Source organism: Tamandua tetradactyla, chromosome 7, assembly GCF_023851605.1.
Source record: "Tamandua tetradactyla isolate mTamTet1 chromosome 7, mTamTet1.pri, whole genome shotgun sequence".
Classification (NCBI taxonomy): domain Eukaryota; kingdom Metazoa; phylum Chordata; class Mammalia; order Pilosa; family Myrmecophagidae; genus Tamandua; species Tamandua tetradactyla.
Genome location: NC_135333.1, coordinates 67,793,684 through 67,810,637, shown reverse-complemented (window position 1 = coordinate 67,810,637; position 16,954 = coordinate 67,793,684). Strand labels below are relative to the sequence as shown.

The window sequence follows — 16,954 nt, the reverse complement described above, 5'->3', positions numbered from 1 at the left end:
TGACTGGAAAGCCTTTCTTTATCCTTTTTTATTTATTAGAGGATATTTATGTACCTTATAATTAATATTCCTCAATACTATATATAGTCAACTTTCCACTCATTAAGTGGTCCCTTACAACCAGGTCCTCAATTACTTTACATAAAAATAACTTGCCTAGAGGCCAGAAATAAATGTTTCTGTTCATCTCTCTTCTCCCTCCTTAAAAGATCACTGTCCCTTAATTAAAAAATGAAAAAAGCTAGTGCTGGGCAATGATTGTTGGGTGTGTTTAGGGTGGGGGGTGGTGACAGCAACACATAACTACCGAAGATTGACTTCTGGCCCAGCCACGTGAAATACAAAGAGATGGCCCTGCGGTTTTCTGTTTCTGCTGCTACTTGCAAGGCTCCTCTCTTGTTTGCAATGTGCAAGCCTTCTAGTCCCTGGCACAGAAGGACACTCACCCCAACTCTCACTGCCCACAGCCGGGAGGCATGGCTACGCCACTCTGAACGACCATCCCAGTCTTCAAGTTCAGTTACACTGGCCCGTTCCACCTGCATTCCAGTTTCCAAACTACACCAAGGTCACTTGGTGGTCCAGGAAATCCCAATTTCAAAACTCTGGCAGAAGCACACACTTAACAATGACTGCTGGACCTCAGCTGTAGCATGCCTGATGACATATATGGCCATCCATCTTTTGCAAAGATGGTCCACCTTACAACTTGAAAATATACATTTGAAAACTAGACTTTTACAGACCTTATTTAACTGCGTCAGATCTTGTAATTTAGCTTCCTTCTCTGTACTCACCTCCTCTATCCCTCACAAACCCTGACTTCCTACCCGGACAATGACATTGGCGAGAACAACTTACCTTCCCTACATGGAGGCCTATTGGTTAAATAATGTCCTCAACCTGAGCCTCTTAGGACTAGCCCACAGAGGGAAGAGAGGGGCTTTTTCTTCCTTTCAGCCATCAGTGCCAGAAATCAGCAGCCCTGGTCCCAGTTGTCCCTAGAGGGGAGCATCTGACTGATATGCAAACCCAGGGAGAACAAATGTAGGAATCTGGTTATTCGGAGACCACAAACAACTTTGCATTTTAAAGACCTTAGGGAAACTGTGCATTCAGCCTGGTGTAATAGTACCTGTCTCTGAGGGTTGTGGGGAAACTAAATGAGATGACAGCTATAGAGGTACTTGCTCTATGAATGCTGATCTACTTCCCTTCCTCTCCTCTGCTCCCCACCATTTGCCCTCAATAGAGAACAGTAGAGCACTCTGACATCTACCGAGAACCTCTGCTCTGCCCCTCTGCCCTTGGTCTCCAATTTCTGAAGCAAATGGGTCAAGGAGCAGCTCAGCTCAAATAAGCTAAACATCCTTATCTAAGCAAAATGTTCTCACAGTTACACCAAAGGTGAGACTCAGTGAGGCGCTCTGGCAAAGCAGTAGAGAGGCAGGGAAGGGGCAAACTGGGACAATACTAAAAGTTAATGCAATCACCTGGAATTACCTGGAGAGCTTTAAAAAATACAGATGCCTAGTTCCCCACCCTAGAGATTCCAATTTAATTGGTCAAAGCAACACCCTGAGCACCCACAGTTTGTCAAAGTTAGATCTCCAAGTGTCAGGTGAGGTATTAGCCAGGGCGTGGGGGAGTCTTTGAGCAGCCAAAGACCTGTGAGCTGATGTTAGAGGTTCTCCTTAGCTCACTGTGGCTTGACCAAGGGAGTTGTTGAGTTCCCATCTCCTAAGGTGCTGGGTGGCATGGCAAACATCTCTCTGGGTCCCTGTCATTCACTTTCCCTTGCATATGCTGAACAACATGACCTTGCAAAAAACTGTACAGACTCATTGCTGGCAAGAGAGTATCTGTGGTATTTGGTAATTTTCAGGAGAGTTTAAAACACACACACTTTAATCCACAGAAATGATCTATGGGTAGGTCTGATGTCTAGGAACCTGGGACTTCCTCATATTCCCAGAAAGCTTAGCATCTATCCCTATTCTACTGTGAACGTGAAAAAGTCTGCAGGTCTCAAGTAAGTCACTCCCACAGTGTCAGATTTCCCGGGGGGGGCAATTCCAGAAGTCAGTTTCTTTACTGATCCTGAACTGGTACAAAATAGGATGGAAAGGATAGAAGATGGGAAAAGGTCCGAAGATGCCCCACTTCCAGCCACCCTAAAGTTTTCAGAACTAAGAGTAACTAGTTTAGCCTCTGTTTTCCTACAGCTAGAACCAGGATACTTGCTGTATTGCCTGCATCCTCCCCAGTTGTGATAATCACCCCGTGGCCAGCACTGGTTAAGGAATCCAAAGATCAAACCAGGCTTGCCATTCTCTGCTACTCTCCCAGGGTGTTTCAGTCATTTGTTCACTCATTCATTCATTCTTCCATCAATCCAACCACCCCATCATTCCTTCTTTCACTGAACAACTATTAAAGGCCACCTCCACAATGCAGCCAGAGTAATCTTATAAACAGAAGCTGACTGTGCCCCTCTACCCTCTCCTAACTCCACCTCTTCAACAGCTCCCCATCACCCCTGGGGTCAAGCTCCCTGTGGGCTCCTGCCTACCTCTCTCCTTCACCTCAGGTTAATCTACCTTTGTTCTCAGGTACCACCTACCTGGGTATCTTTCAATTCCTTAGGCACACCCTGTTTTCATTCACCTTAGAACCTTTCTTTCCCCATGCTGTTTCCATCTACCTAAATTCTCTTCTCCCCCATTTCCTCCCACTTTCACTGATGATTACGAATTACACAGCAGGCCAACAGAACATTTCCTAGTTATTTTCTGGGGCTTTCTGGCTCCCCATACATTGCTGAGAATTGATTAGTTCCCTCTACCCTGGTTGGTCTAGGGAAAATTTCCCTTTCTATCTCTCTCCCAGCCCCAGTTTGCTGTCTGTCTTTTGGACCGTAGTCTCAAAACATCGCTGTGCTGCAAAAAAAAGCACACCACAAAGAAGATAAACAACTGGAATCCTTTGCCCACCTCTAACATGTTTTCTTCTCTTAGTCAAAATCTGACCTTCTCTAGCGGCTCTACCTTTGACTGTACCTCTGTCAAAGGTCCCCCAAAGAGCTCCGGACCCTCGCTGCAGTCAGGCAGTAACTTTATACAACAGCCCCAAAATCAACATGATTTTCTTGACTGGCTAAGAGACAACAATCTCTTGTGTACTTAGGTCTTCCCTCTTCCCTTCCTCTTCCCACCCGACACATAGCAAAAGACAAGAACATGAAATAAACACACTGGATATTTGCTGGATGATAATCTAAAAGCTAAGCAAGAGAGAGAGAAAGAGAATGAATGAAAGCGTGAGTTACGAAAAACAACTTTCCTCAATTTTACTCAACAGCCACCTCCCACTCTCAGCCACGTCAAATAAATGAAAGTAAATGAATAAGAATAAAATAGAATAAACCTCCTTAAAAGCAACTGTCGAATGAATTCTAACCTGAAGGCATCTTAGACTTAAGCTCTAACACTAAGATACTAAAGCAATTTCTTTAGTATCTTAAAGACTCAAATATTACACAGATATAGTTTGGGAGGAAAATCCAGGAGAGATATGGAAAGAAGTAGCAGGGCAGGTGCTGCATAGAGCCCCTCATCCCCCCCAGGTGGGTATGGCACCCTAAATTCCTCTGGGGAAATTCTCTCTCTCCCATTGAGTGTGGGGTTATCAGGGCAGGACCATGGAGGGAGGAGTCCCCTCCCGCCCTGCACAGCATCCATGTGGGATGCCGGGACTCTGACTCTGCTGTTCCTTGGAAAACTGGAAACCAGGAACCACAACCCATAGCATACAAGTGTGATACCTAGGGAGGGAGGAGTGGGTGTTGGGGGGCTTAGACAACAGCCTCACTTTAGAGGTGAGGAGCCTGAGGCTCCAGGTCACAGGGCGGGTGGGTGACAGATCTGGAACTGGGTCTCAGTTTTCTAGGCCCCACTCTTGGGTCACAGTCTATTCCACACCACAAGGCACCCATGGGAGCACACGTTGAGATGCTGAAGCTGCCCACACTCCTCTTTCCCAGTCACCCCAGCCTCTGGGCTCCTCTTTGTTCCACAAGCCCTCAGCATCTGCAGTCCATGCCACTCACCTGCCACTTATCAAATGCACCCTGATCTGCAAGTCAGTCCTGTACTCCCAACCGGAACAGAAGGCTCTGGAAGGTAAGGCCTTACCTTCGAAATCCACAAGTACCTAGCCAGCACAGCGGTTAAAAAACACTAGTGGAGGGACGGAGGTCCCCTTAAAATAGCACTCTTGTTAAGCAGATAAAGAAAACATCTAATAAACGTGTTATTTTTTTAAAAGGTCCCCTTCCAAAGTCTACAGACATTACTAAATAAGGATGCAGTGTCTGCTTCTCCTGGTGTCTGGGCCTCCCTGAGCAGGAGGGACTCACGGACACAAGTGGACAGTAGATGGCAGTCTGTCACTGCGTCAGCAGTGGCCACTAAGAGCACCCAGCTGCAGTTAGGGCAGGAGGGGAAAGCAATGCCTGGGGCAGAAGTCCCTCTCCAGTATGCACCACTGCTTTGCTCTTGGCAGGGATATTTCTGAAGGGTTCGCCTGCAAGCATGCCTGCAAATCCACCAAGCCCCAACTATTGTACAATATGTATTTTCTCCAAAACTGCCTGTGAATAGCTCACAGGGCCCTGAGACTTAGCACCCAAGGCCCTGGGCTTGGTCTGGCACTGGGAACTCAGTGATAGAAGTCACTCTGCTATGAGAGTGAAGGTTGTCCACAGGCCCACGAGCCTGCTCCTGGACCCAGCGCATTCTCCATCCTCAGTCACACCAACCAAGAACATTTAATTCAGAGTCTTGCAGTCAACCTACCACTCACATCTCCTCTCCTTAAACTGACCCAGCAGTAACCTGTCTGTCTCCCCCACCTGCTTACCGAGCCTTGTCATCAGGGCCCCGGCGCTCATCTCTGCATCTTCTCCAATATCTAGCACAGAGTCTGATATTTACTGAATAATCTTTTAAAATGTGTATTGAGTTGCTTTCTGAGTATCGAAAGAGGGACTGGCCTGGTTCACACACAACAGCATCTAATTCCCTTTCAACCAAGAACCCAAATTTGCAGAAGCGTTAAGCAGGCTAAGATATGACAGAGGTTGGAGGGTCTCTAAAGAGAGCAAGAATGACCTTTTCTGGGGAGTAGACAGTGAATATTCACGACCCCAGCCTTGGCACAGACCAAAAGAGACACAGGAGAACTCAGCTCTGGGCCCTTGGCAAGCCTTTCTGACCCTATTTCCTGAGGTTACCCTATCACTGCTGCCCGGTCTGAGATCACTGATGGACAGTCATGCATTCATCCACCCGACACATTTCTCTGGCAGACACTGTTCAAGGTTCTGGGAGACACAAAAGTGAACAGACCAGATTCCTTTCTTTGTGGAGCTCATATTTGAGTGAGAAAATAGGAATGCAAATAAAGTACATGCTGCCCAGTAGTATAAATTAGGGCGGCAGGGAGCCAGAGGCGGTATCACTTAAGTAAAGATGTGGCACATGACCTCAATTCATCAGTGAGTAAGGAGGGGAGAGCATTCTAAACACAACAAAGGCACGGGATCTATCTGCCACCACCATTTCAAATTCAAGAACAAATGGATTTCTCTACCTCTCATATCATTCCTCAATCAGATATTTCTCTCTAGAGTTGAACCATTTGAGGGTACTCCCTTCTCCATCCATCCATCCATCCATCCATCCATCCATCCATCCATCCATCCATCCATCCATCCATCCATCCAGATTCTTCTACCAATCTCCAAGTCCTACAACTTACTGATGAGGAAGAAAAGACTGTAGAGATCTCTAGGCCAGAAGCCCCTAACTCTGTAATTTAACAGATGAGCAAAGTGAGGCCTGGGGAGGTTCAGGGACATCCCATAATCGCACAGTTAGTCTCTAGTACCGAAAGGGGTGGAGTCAGGTCTCCCTGCTTGTAGTTCAGGATCTTGGTGATTTATCTGACTAAATTCAGTGACCCACAGATGATTTTATCCCACACAAACCTCTCCCTATGCTCCCAATTTCCAATCCAAGATCTGCCACAAATCTGGCAGGCTTTCTTCTACAGCACTTTATAAACAGACACTTATCCATATGTTCCATAACTTATCTGGCATCACATAACTTAATTTCCTCCTTCCCTTCTTCTCCCCACCCCACTCCCGGCATTTCTGTATATAAGTCTTCCAAGACATTTCCAGCAGAGATACCTGGAAATCCCAGGCATGAGCTACAGTGAGATTTAGGAAGCAGAGATCACAGAATATCTGAAGGGTTAAAACCGGCAGACTCCTGGTCAACCCACTAGTGAGTCCAGCTCCCTCCTTTTCCAGGAGAAGAGATAGAGGCCCTCAGAGGGAAAGTGATTTACTCAAAGTCACACAGCTAGTTTGAGTCCTTTCGGGGAAAGATGTGGTAAGCTGTTCATGCCACCAGCTGTGTGTCAGGAAAGCTGAGCTCCTTCTCAATCATGGAACACATGTGCTGGGAAAACATGTCACTTACCAGAGCTCCATTTTCCTCAAGAACCCAGTGGAAGGAGGGGATAGACCCATGAACTAACAGGAGCAGGTCTGCTAGACTCAGGATGGAACTAATCCCAGACTGTGAACTTGAGCATTATCCCTAAGGAATAATTTGGAGCCAGAGACGGAGGATATTTTTAAATGCTTCAAGAGTATTTTAAAATCTGGGGGCTTAAACCTAGACACAGAAGTGGGGGAGGGCATGGTAAGTAAATCACAGGGATCTGGCTATTATAAATACATACATATGCATGTATAGATATGTATATATAGGGCTATATAATAAGTATTCCTACAACTGTGAAAAGTTGTTTTATGAGAAGTATACGTATATATATATTTGAGCACCCACAACATAACAGGCATTAGGGCAGTGCTTTGCATTTATTTGCACACTGCAAATACTTTTAAGTAGCAGAACAGAGCCATCCCTCATTGAATGCCTTGGAGGTATGTGCCCAGTAGTTGAGATAGGAGAATTAGCGGAGGAAGAACAAGTGATTTCAGTCACACTTTTTGAAAGGACAGTATCACCCCAAGAATCCCTTGGCTTCCTAACTTCTGGTACTGCCCAGACTACAGCATGCAGCAGGAAAATGCCAGGGCTGGAGGACTCTACAGCTGCTTGGCTCTCCAGCAGACAGAGCCCAAGGACCCAGTCCTCATCTTCCCCCAACTTTCCAGCTAGAAATTCACCTTCACCTTGGCTCCAGTCTAAAAGGAGAGGCACTTGGTAGGAGGTCCCTAGTCTATCAGAGAAAGGCATTTTCCAGATTCTGAAAAGACAAACCTCATGTTCTCCACTCAGATTCTCTTTTATTTTGATTCTGTGCAAGCTTCATCCCAGGACTCAAGAATGCTGGGACTTACCACCTCACTTGGACGTGTGGATCAAAACCAGATGTCTAGCTCCAATCTTATAGAATTTACAAGGAGGCAATTGTGGCTTAAATCAATACCCCCATTCCGGAAGGGCAGTTTCCCTTGTCAACAGAAGGGGAAGTAAAGGAGGGGGGTGGATAGAAGTTAAGACAGATCTGACACATGCTTGCCAGCAGGTGGCTAGAAAATTTAAACATTTGTCTTGCACATTAAAATGAGCCTTCCAGTGGAGCGCGTTATTTTTTTGTGTGGTGACAGGCTTTGTAGAAGGCTACCAAATCAGATGACAACATAGAGAAAAGACTCTGACTGGCAGGTGGTAAACATGGGATGACCACAGTCTTCAGGCTGGAAAGCCAGCGCATTACACTCTACAATACAACATCGGTTGTGTCACCCTGGACATATCACTTAACTTCACGTAACCTCAGTCTTCCCATCATAAATGGCATTATTTTGAGCACTGAGATAATGGCATGAAGCACTTGTAAAAATGCCTGCCACTCAGAAAATACTCAAATGTTAACTTTCATTATCACTAATCACCCTAAAGGTGGTACTTATCTTCATCAGAAACACTAACTTTGAAAGGAATTGGTGTGGAAGCTGGACGTTTAGCACCAGGTCTACCAGAAAGCCAAACCCAACACTTTTCAGCTTTGCACACACTGTGTAGGCTAAGCTAATGCTGTGAGCATTCTTGGCCAAAACTAAAACTATGGCAAATTCTTTGCATGCCTTTCTGCCTTTGACTCATCCGTTCCCCAAAGATAAGAACCAGGGCTCATTAAGGGTGTGCCAAGAGGTACTCCAACCAGGCCTATTAGTGCTGATTGAGTAGGAGGTTGAGACTACTGTAGAATCCTAGGAAGGTGGGGCTGGAATGGGATATCAAGATCTAACTTGAGCCCTTCTTCCACAGATGGGAAAATTAAGGCCTGGAGAAAATGTTCAGAGTCACACAACCACAGCTAACTGGGCTACAGAACCAAGTCTCCGGCCCGGTCCTCTATCTCCAAGTCAGCAGGCTTCCTGCTGCCCCACGCTGCTGAGCATCACCTTGGCCTGGAGTCTCAGTAAGCTACCTTTTACTCCTATAGTTCTGGCCCTAGATGTGAGAACCTTAATCCTTTCAAAGTCCCTGACTGAACAAACCAGTAAAGGATTTGGGGCTCAAGAAAAAAAAAAAAGTCTTCCCTGGAGGTATTGCTAAAAAGGGAGCAATCACAATAGACTACACCAAATTTCACTTCAAAATCTGTTCTTCACCATTTAAGCTGAGGTCGAGTCAAGGGTTCCTGCTGTGAGATGACAAGAGCATCTCTTCAGTGGTTTCCAACTAAGACTGTCTGAGAAGGACCTGAGCCTAGACAAATACATGCAGCAGCACCTGTATTCTGACCCCCTCTCCCTCTTGCCCCATTCCCCCCCAAACACACCCCACCCCGGGTCAGGCACTCTCCAGCTGCTTGGTATTTTCTGGTAGATTGAAAGGCTGAGCTATGGAAAACTGTCAAAAAAAGGAGTTTTTTGGCCAGCTACATATGCTCCCACAGGTTCCAAAGTGAATTCTCTGAAAAGGTTCTCTTTATGCAGCCTTGAACTTAATAGAAATCTGTAGACAGGGGTGAAGCGCTGTCTACACCAGCCTCATACTTCTTGAAAGCACACACATTCCCATGTATTAACAATCTAAAAGAAGTTGCCCCAACTTTTCCCTCAAGCTGGCCCACTTGCAAGGTATCTGTCCCTCACACCTTCTGTGAGCCCCTGATGGTGACAGAAGCAATAAAATGACAATCCAATCTGAGTTGGGGGCTCTCATGTGCCCATCACTGATGATGTCAGCTCTGCAAAAGTTACTACCTCCCCAGGGTGCTCCTGGGCTCACGTGTCCTCCTACATGCATGCTTGCATCCTGTGACATGCTTAGCATACACAGAATACATCCACAGACCCTATCAGCAGCACCATATGGGGCTCAGGCTTGTCTCCAGGACAATATTTGGTCCTTCTCCAACAAAACTCAATTTTAAATAAAACTAAATGAAGTCCTAGCAACGGTCAATAGTTCAACATCCCTAATGCCAGAGATTGCCTGCCTCATTAATGAGTAAAACAGCAGCAGGGTGCTGGGTTTTAAAGATCTTCTCTGTCAGCCTGAATTCCCTGCCTTTTCACTTTCAATCAGCACGTGGACTGCATTCCCTCCAGTTCAGGTGTGAGTCTTGTAGTGCTTGGGAAAGAGTCTGGAGAAGCCTTTAGAAGAAGCCACCTGCTGCATACTGAGTGGCAGAGTGGCGGGGTGGTGGGATGGAGGAGAGGCTTGAACATCTGATACATCTGGGGGTGGAACTGCAGAGATGGGGAACGTTATGTAATTAAACTCTTCTGGCTTATCCCGCCTGGGGAATGTAAGATCCATCAGCGGTGACCTCTTCCAATCAACTTAATTGGTCCAATCTCGCCAAGAAAAGCAACAGAATTGGTTCAGTGCCTCATGGAAATAGCTTAGCTCCTGTCTATTTATGGCCACCGAACTCAAGGATGGGAACCTGAGTCTGAGCCAGGAGTTAACAGCCTGTGCTAACTTCTGGAAGGACACAGAGATTTGCATGGGTCTCTTGTCCCCCTGCCTCCTTGTCTCTGGGACAAGTGGCTGTCTCCAACTTGCTTCACTAGGCATGTAGCATTCCACAAACCCAAAGTCCATGAACTCCTCTTACCAGGCAGGTTCTTGCCTGCCAAGGATCCACAGTCTAGAGAAGAACAGGCCTTGACAGTAACCCAAATTGGCCAGACTGTGATCCTCTTTTATTCATGCCTATGCCATGGGCAATTACTATTTTTTCTGTCCTCAAGGTCACATTTGTTTGGCCTTGTGGTCTGCATGGCTAATGTTAAACAATAAGAAAATGCCTGTCTCTTATAATTAATAACCTTGATTTCTGGACCACATTCTTCTAAATAATTTAAGTCCTTTTATGGATAGAGATTTCCATCAACCATACTCAAGGTTTGGCTACTTTCATTTTATGGATAAGTAAACCAAGACAGCTGCATCAAGGCTATTTTATCAATTTGGGCTATAAAGGAGAAGAGGGCTTTTACAGGGGCTTATTTACAAGCTAGCACATGTATTCAATTAGACTTCCTGTGTGGGTAAAGCTCTGTGCTCCTAAACCTACTGGAAAGGGGGAAAGAGGAGTGAGCTTTCCTCCTTATTGAATCATCAGAGACATTATCATTTTACAAAAAGAGAAGGTAGGGTTCAGAGGGATTAAAAACCCTCCCAAAGTCACATTGCTCCAAAGTGGCAAGACAGCGAGAATCAAGGCATTCTAATTGCAAATTTTTCACTTCATCACACTGTTTTAAAAAATATCTACCAGCAGCCCTTCTGACCAATAGTTAAGTCCCTACTTTGTGACAAATATCAGCTATCATCAGTCCTATCTCTTACAGTGATAAATTTCCCCTAGAAATAAGGTACAACCTCAAGATGGCGCAACTCTAATTTCACTAATTTGAAAATGCCAAGAGTCAGACACAGTTCCCCCAATCATGCACCCTCACACCATCAGAACCTAATAAAATGGGGTTCCCATCACCTGGTCTAGCCAGGCAGGTGCGCGTTGTCACAAAAGCACACATTTTGCCCTGCCCAGATCCAGGTGCCTCACTAGCTATCTCAGGGTATGAGCCCAAGCAACTTTATACACCCCTCACTCCTCAAACAAAACAAATGCTCCCCAAGCCTACAGACATCCTTTTATCTACACTCTTTTCCACTTACAATACACATCTGAGCAACCAAGACATTTTCCAGTCTTCCTCAGACATGCAGATTTCCTGTGAATTCCTTGTAAAAACCCCACCCCCTCTCTAGAGCCAGAACATACACCCTTCTATCCAGCTTTCTCCCAGTTACTTTATTCTAGCCCCACAGTATGTACACGTGTGTACAAATGCATATACATGCACACCTCAGGTTACTTTGCACTTATAGCCCAGAAAACATAAAAACAAAAACACCCCATCTTCTCTGGTCACCCTTCTCCAGCTCCACGTGTCAAGTCTTTATTGCCCCTCTTAGCAGGTACTTTACAAACTCAATCCTCAAAGGTATCTGGGCTCTGTTTCAAACTGGAAGGCAGCACCCCCAATTCCCAACCCTCATATCCTACAAGAAACTGTAACAACACCCTCCAGCTCCCTCCCTATCACACAAAATAATACATCACCCCTATCTTTATGCTCCACTTTTTTGCAAAAGCACAGATATATTTCCATACAGCTTTCCTTAGGCCCCCAAAAGCCATAAAAATCTCTAGAAATTGCATTATAGACCTTAAAGAAACCTCAACTAGCACTGCACTCTCTCCCTTGTTCCTGGCAAAACTGCAGCAATCAGCTGAGTCCAGAGAAGTAATCTTTCCAGGGCATGATGCCATGCCCCAGAACTCAGCAGTGGGCTAAGCATCCAGTAGGCATTCCATAAATTTTAATTGTTAATCAATATCAATTGGTGAGAGTGAATTCCACTATTAAATAAGAAACCCATCATACACCATTGGAAAACATGCATCCTGGCCATGAGGCACCCAAAATATCTCCCTTCACTGCAATCTAATACACATCCCTCCCTGTCCCCTACCCAGTGCCAACACAGGAGGCCTTTTCCTCTCAAATGCACATCTCTCATTTTAAGCCTTCTCCAATTCCCTCCTCTCCGAGGAAGAAAGAATAAAGGCAGATACTGGCACCCTCTCCCACAATTGCCATATCCCTCCATAGAGTGTCTGAGCCCACACTCTTCTCTCACACATGCCCCACGTGCCACCCCAGCCAAATTTCCCAGTGGGTACTCATAAGGTTCACACTCTGCTGTCCTCCGAGATACTCTTTCCCTGCCCCCCCCCCCACATCCCCTTGGTAATCCTCAGGCGCCGAACCTTCCACACATAACCACCTTCCCCTCACACGCACAGCCGCCCTCCCACACCACACCCACTGCATTCGTCTGTGCAGGCACACACAAGCCATCTGTCTTCAACACACTGCACCTCTCCTCCTGCTCTGACACCCTTCATAGGCACAGATTTCTCATTAGCTACACCTATGTTCCCACATGCTTCCAGCTCCAGCTATTCCCACATATGCCCACCCCACAGACACCTCGGAAATGCACACACCTTGCCTCATGCAGAACGTGGTGCAGTTCCTGCTTTCTTGCCGTCCCCCCTTCCCCCCCCCCCCACACACCCTCACACACTTGCCCATCCTTCACTGACCCACAGAACACCCAAGGGTCACAATCTCCTTTCTGCGGAAAGCAAAGACCCCATTCACAGAGAACCAAATCCTCCACTTCCAGCTACAGCGCGGTCCTCAGTAAAGCCAAACCTTTCTCTAGGGCAAACATCCGCAGACTTCCTACTTGCCTCCACACTGCTCAGGGCAGCTGGCTTGTTTTTCATCTCCTCCTCCCTCCATACCTTGCTGTATGTGCTTGAGCCCGAGACAGAGGCGGTTGGATTTTAATCCTTGAATTTCATCTCTCAACTTTCTTTGTGCAACACTTCAGGAAAGAATTGGGTGTGGGAAGGGGGCAGGTTGAGTATGCTGGAAATTTCTGTGTATTGCAGAAATAGAACTAATTGAAACGTTCCCTCTATGTTACAACTTTCTCCCACCCTGAAATTTGGGGCAGGGAGCTCAGATGTTTTGCTCACTTAACTGTTTTGCTAAGTGGCAGAGGGCAGGCAGCTCATTATTAAAAAGCAGGTCTCCCAGCATATTCTGCAGTCAGGCTGCGGAGGAACACCCATCCTTTTAGTCTCTCCTCCCCTCCCCCACGAGTCCCTCCGCCCCCTCCTCTTCAGGCACATAAACAAGTCCCCGGGAGCACAGTCTCCGGAGTTCGCCAGCAAAGAGCACAGCGCGCACGCGGGCTGCGTCCCAGCAGCTGCCTCCGCTCTGATTCTGAACCTGCAGCCCGCCGCCAGAGGTCGAGGCGTGGCGGTCTTGCTACATCCTCTACCTAGAATTCCTCCCAGGCCACGCATCCGATGAACGGATCTTTTCTAGTCAACAGCCCCCACCCCATTAGACGCAGGGGTCTGTCTCAGTTGCGTGCATCTGAAGCGCAGATGAGGAACATAGCAGCCGAGCTCCGGCAAAGAAGCCGCGCCTCCTCGGCGCGCACCTACTGGCGCCCGAAACCAACAAGCAGAGTGCCCTGTCCCAGCCCCGCCGCCACACGCATCCCCGGTCCCGAACCTTCAATTCCCAAGGGTTCCAAATTCAATTAGGAGCGTCCGCCATTGAGCTGAGCGCTGGGGCAGTGGCGCAATTTGGATCATTGTAGTTTTTCTGAACTCCGACCTCGCCCCGCCGATTCCCGGGTTCCCACACCTCCTTCTCAAGTTCCTAGAAGGGGCTCGGAGAATCTGTGAGGCAACCCCCCCCCACACACACACACACACAAGGATGGCCCGGCTCCCGCGCCAGCCGCCGCTCTACGGTGGGGCCCCAGATGTGCTGGCCGCGTGCGGAGCTCCACATCTGCGCAGAAACCCAGGGTGGCGGTTGCGGGGTCGGATGGGGTTGGGGTACAGGCAAGCTAGGCTCAGGCAAGCCAGGGGGACGGGGGGTTGTTTCCGAGCGAGCTTTCGGCGGAAGCAGGGAGACTCCAGTGCAGGTACGCGGTGCGGGGCCAGGAGTCCCAGCTCCCCAAACTGGGAAGCCAGCGCCGCGGTCCTGAGCTCCGCGTCCCCTCCCCCAGCCCTTGCCGGGACCCTGGATGGGGGGCCGCATCGAGAGCCCGGCACCGAGGGGAACCGGGTACAAGGCGCGCGCCGGGGGAGCTGCTGCGGCACCCTGGTCTCCTCCCCGCCCGGGGTCTGTCTGCCAACCGCTTTTGTTTCTAAATGGGCGGGGAGTTTTCACAGGAGAAGCAGACAAGGGTCTTTGGGGGTGCTGGGGGAGTGGGTGGGAGGGGGCGGTTCTGCTGAATCTCTTTCCGGACCTTCTGTCGTCCCCATTTCCAATTCTGGTCCTTCTTAAACCTGATCACTTTCCCAGATTGAGAACGGCTTTTTGGGCAGCCGAAGGAAGAGAGAGAGGAGGTGGAAGGGGTGTCGGTGTGTGCCGGCGTGTGTGGGAGAGTGTGTGGGGGGAGGGGGCGGCTACGTCTCGGCCTCGGATCCAGCGTAAACTTCGCGGCAGGCACCATCCGGGGCAAGTGAGAAAGAGCGGCACAGTGGGGGTGGGGCAGGGTGCGGAGTTAGGAGCCCCTCGCTCCAGTCCACTGGAAACCCCCATAACCCCCCTCCACACACTCACACACAACGGAGCCCGCTCCCCACCCCAGGACCTGCCCACTCTCCATGCCAGCCTCCCCTTACCGCGGCAGAAGTAACCATGGCATCCGTGTGACTGTTTCCAGGGACGTCGACATGAAGAGAAAGGTGGACGCGAGCTTGGTCATTCAGAGTCTCCCCCACCCCGCCGCCGCCGCCGCCACCACCACCACCCAGCAGGGGCAAAAAGGGAGAAAGGAAGAAAGAAAAGGGAAGAAAGTAGTTGCGCCGGGCTCTCTCGCTGGGGCCGTGAGCGGAGCTGTTCGGTAAGGAGAGGAGCCTTCAACTCTGAGTCCCGTGAACATAATCTGCGCGGTTATAACCAGCCAACCCGGCCAGATGGCTCCGCGCTCAGCGCCTTAACCCCTTCGGCGCCGCGCCGCCAGCACCGGCACCGGGCCCGCGGTGCGCCCCGCAGACCAGCGCAACGGTGTCCTTCGGTCCTCTGCCTAGGGTCGGTTGCGGACCGGGTTAATTTTCCTCTAGCCCCTCTTAAAAAAAATAAAATAAAAAGGTAAGCTTCTAAATAAGTGGTATTCTTCAGTAATCCCCTCTCCACCCCCGATTTCCCTTTTGGAAATCCAGGAGAAAACGAAATAGTCAACTTTTCATTATATTTTACATGTTAGAACTATTTGTTCTTGTACTTCAAAATTTTTTTCTTGTTTTTTTTTCTTTTTAAGATTTTTTGTTGTTGTTGTTACATGTTCCTGTCCTCAGGCTGCTTGGGTCTGATGTGTAAACCCCTCCTCCAAATCTCAGACCCTTCCAGTTCCAGGTTTCTCCCCACCTCCTACCGTGCCCACTCCTGACTCCTTCCCCCACCCCACAACAGGACAATCCTAAGGAATACTCGGGTCCTCAGCGAACTCTTCGTTCCCGGGGACCAGCGCCCAGGGCGCAGTGCAGGAGGTCAAGCCAGAGAGGTACCAGGAAAGACGGGACAGGGGAGGACCTACATGTGTGTGACACGCGCGCGTGGAGGGAAGTGGGGGATGGATCCGAGCCTCCATTTCACCCAGCCTCCAACTTCTCTCTTAGCTCCTTCCTTCCAAACCAGAATGGGGCCCTGCAGCGGTGCACCCGCCCAGCATCTACCAGTCTGCACACGGGACAGCGCGGGAAGCAGAAGAGGCAACGACCCTCTCGGTAGCGCCCGACAAATAGTGAAGCTCAATTCCCCACCTGTGCATCCATTCCAGAGAAAGGACGGAGGTGGGGTGTTGGGGGCTAAACCTTTTCTTTTGAGAGCAGCACCTTGCACTGTGGCTGATAATTTTAGCTGCCCATTAAACCCCACTTGCTCCGAGTTCGTTCTCTGAATTAAGTTATTTTGCTTTCGCCCATTTGCCATCGAGAGAACTTGGGGGCGGAGGGGTTGTGGTGTCACTTAAGAGAATTCGAAAGCCTCGGAGAGGAGTTTTGCCTTCTTGCCTCCCGCTCTCCCGCTTTCCTCCCCACTCTGGTCGTGGCGCGGTGGACCTCACCCTCGATCCCCCCACCACTCCCTCCCTGCCACCTCTGACACTGCTCGCCCATCTCTTGCCGGTACTTTTTGATCCCAGCGCGACTGGGGGAGGTGGGTGAGGATCCCATCTCCTCCCTGCCCTGCAGTACCAGGAGCCTATAAGCAACTCATTACTTTCCAGGGTCTAGGATTAAAAAAAAAAAAAAAAAAAAGCCACGAAAAAAAAAGAAAACCCACAAATTCTTTGGAATTGAAAATTTGATCAAAACACAGAACCACCAGAACTCTGTAGCACAAAACGCCTACCCGATCAGGCCAAACCCGACGCGGGGGCGAAGATGGAGGGGCGGTGGGAAAGGACCCGGAGCCTGGGTACTTCGTTACTAGATAGATTGTACCTGCCTCATCATTATCCTGGCTGATGGGCGCTGCCACATCGAAAACGGCCGGAAGCGCGCACCAAGGCCCGGGCGTCAACTCCCGCTGTCCCTCCGAAGGGTAGGATCCTCCTTCAGTGGTTTCCCTGGTGCCCAAATATCGAAGTCCTTCTCCGGCCCTGGCCAGGCTGCTGCGCTTTCCCCTCCACCCGGCCACACAACACCATGAAGGCTGGGGCTGGGCGTGCTCTGTGGGGTTCTGTTTTCTTCTTCTCCTCTGGCCCGCCTCCCT

General features: G+C 48.9%; 2 protein-coding genes across 2 annotated transcripts in view; one reads left to right on the top strand and one right to left on the bottom strand.

The window, feature by feature from the left end:
• The window catches only part of NTF3 (neurotrophin 3), a 66,732-nt gene extending 51,598 nt beyond the window's left edge, over window positions 1-15,134 (bottom strand). Inside the window, exon 1 of the mRNA XM_077167899.1 lies at window positions 14,863-15,134. Coding sequence (XP_077024014.1) covers window positions 14,863-14,880 — 18 coding nt within the window. The 5' untranslated portion in view covers window positions 14,881-15,134. The remainder of the gene's footprint in view (window positions 1-14,862) is intronic.
• LOC143689742 (uncharacterized) lies at window positions 14,747-16,180 on the top strand. The gene is made up of 3 exons (XM_077167900.1): window positions 14,747-15,083; window positions 15,653-15,743; window positions 15,859-16,180. The coding sequence occupies exons 1-3, from the start codon at window positions 14,845-14,847 to the stop codon at window positions 15,982-15,984; spliced, it is 456 nt and encodes a 151-aa protein (XP_077024015.1). The 5' UTR covers window positions 14,747-14,844; the 3' UTR covers window positions 15,985-16,180.
• The last annotated feature ends 774 nt before the right edge of the window (window positions 16,181-16,954 follow it).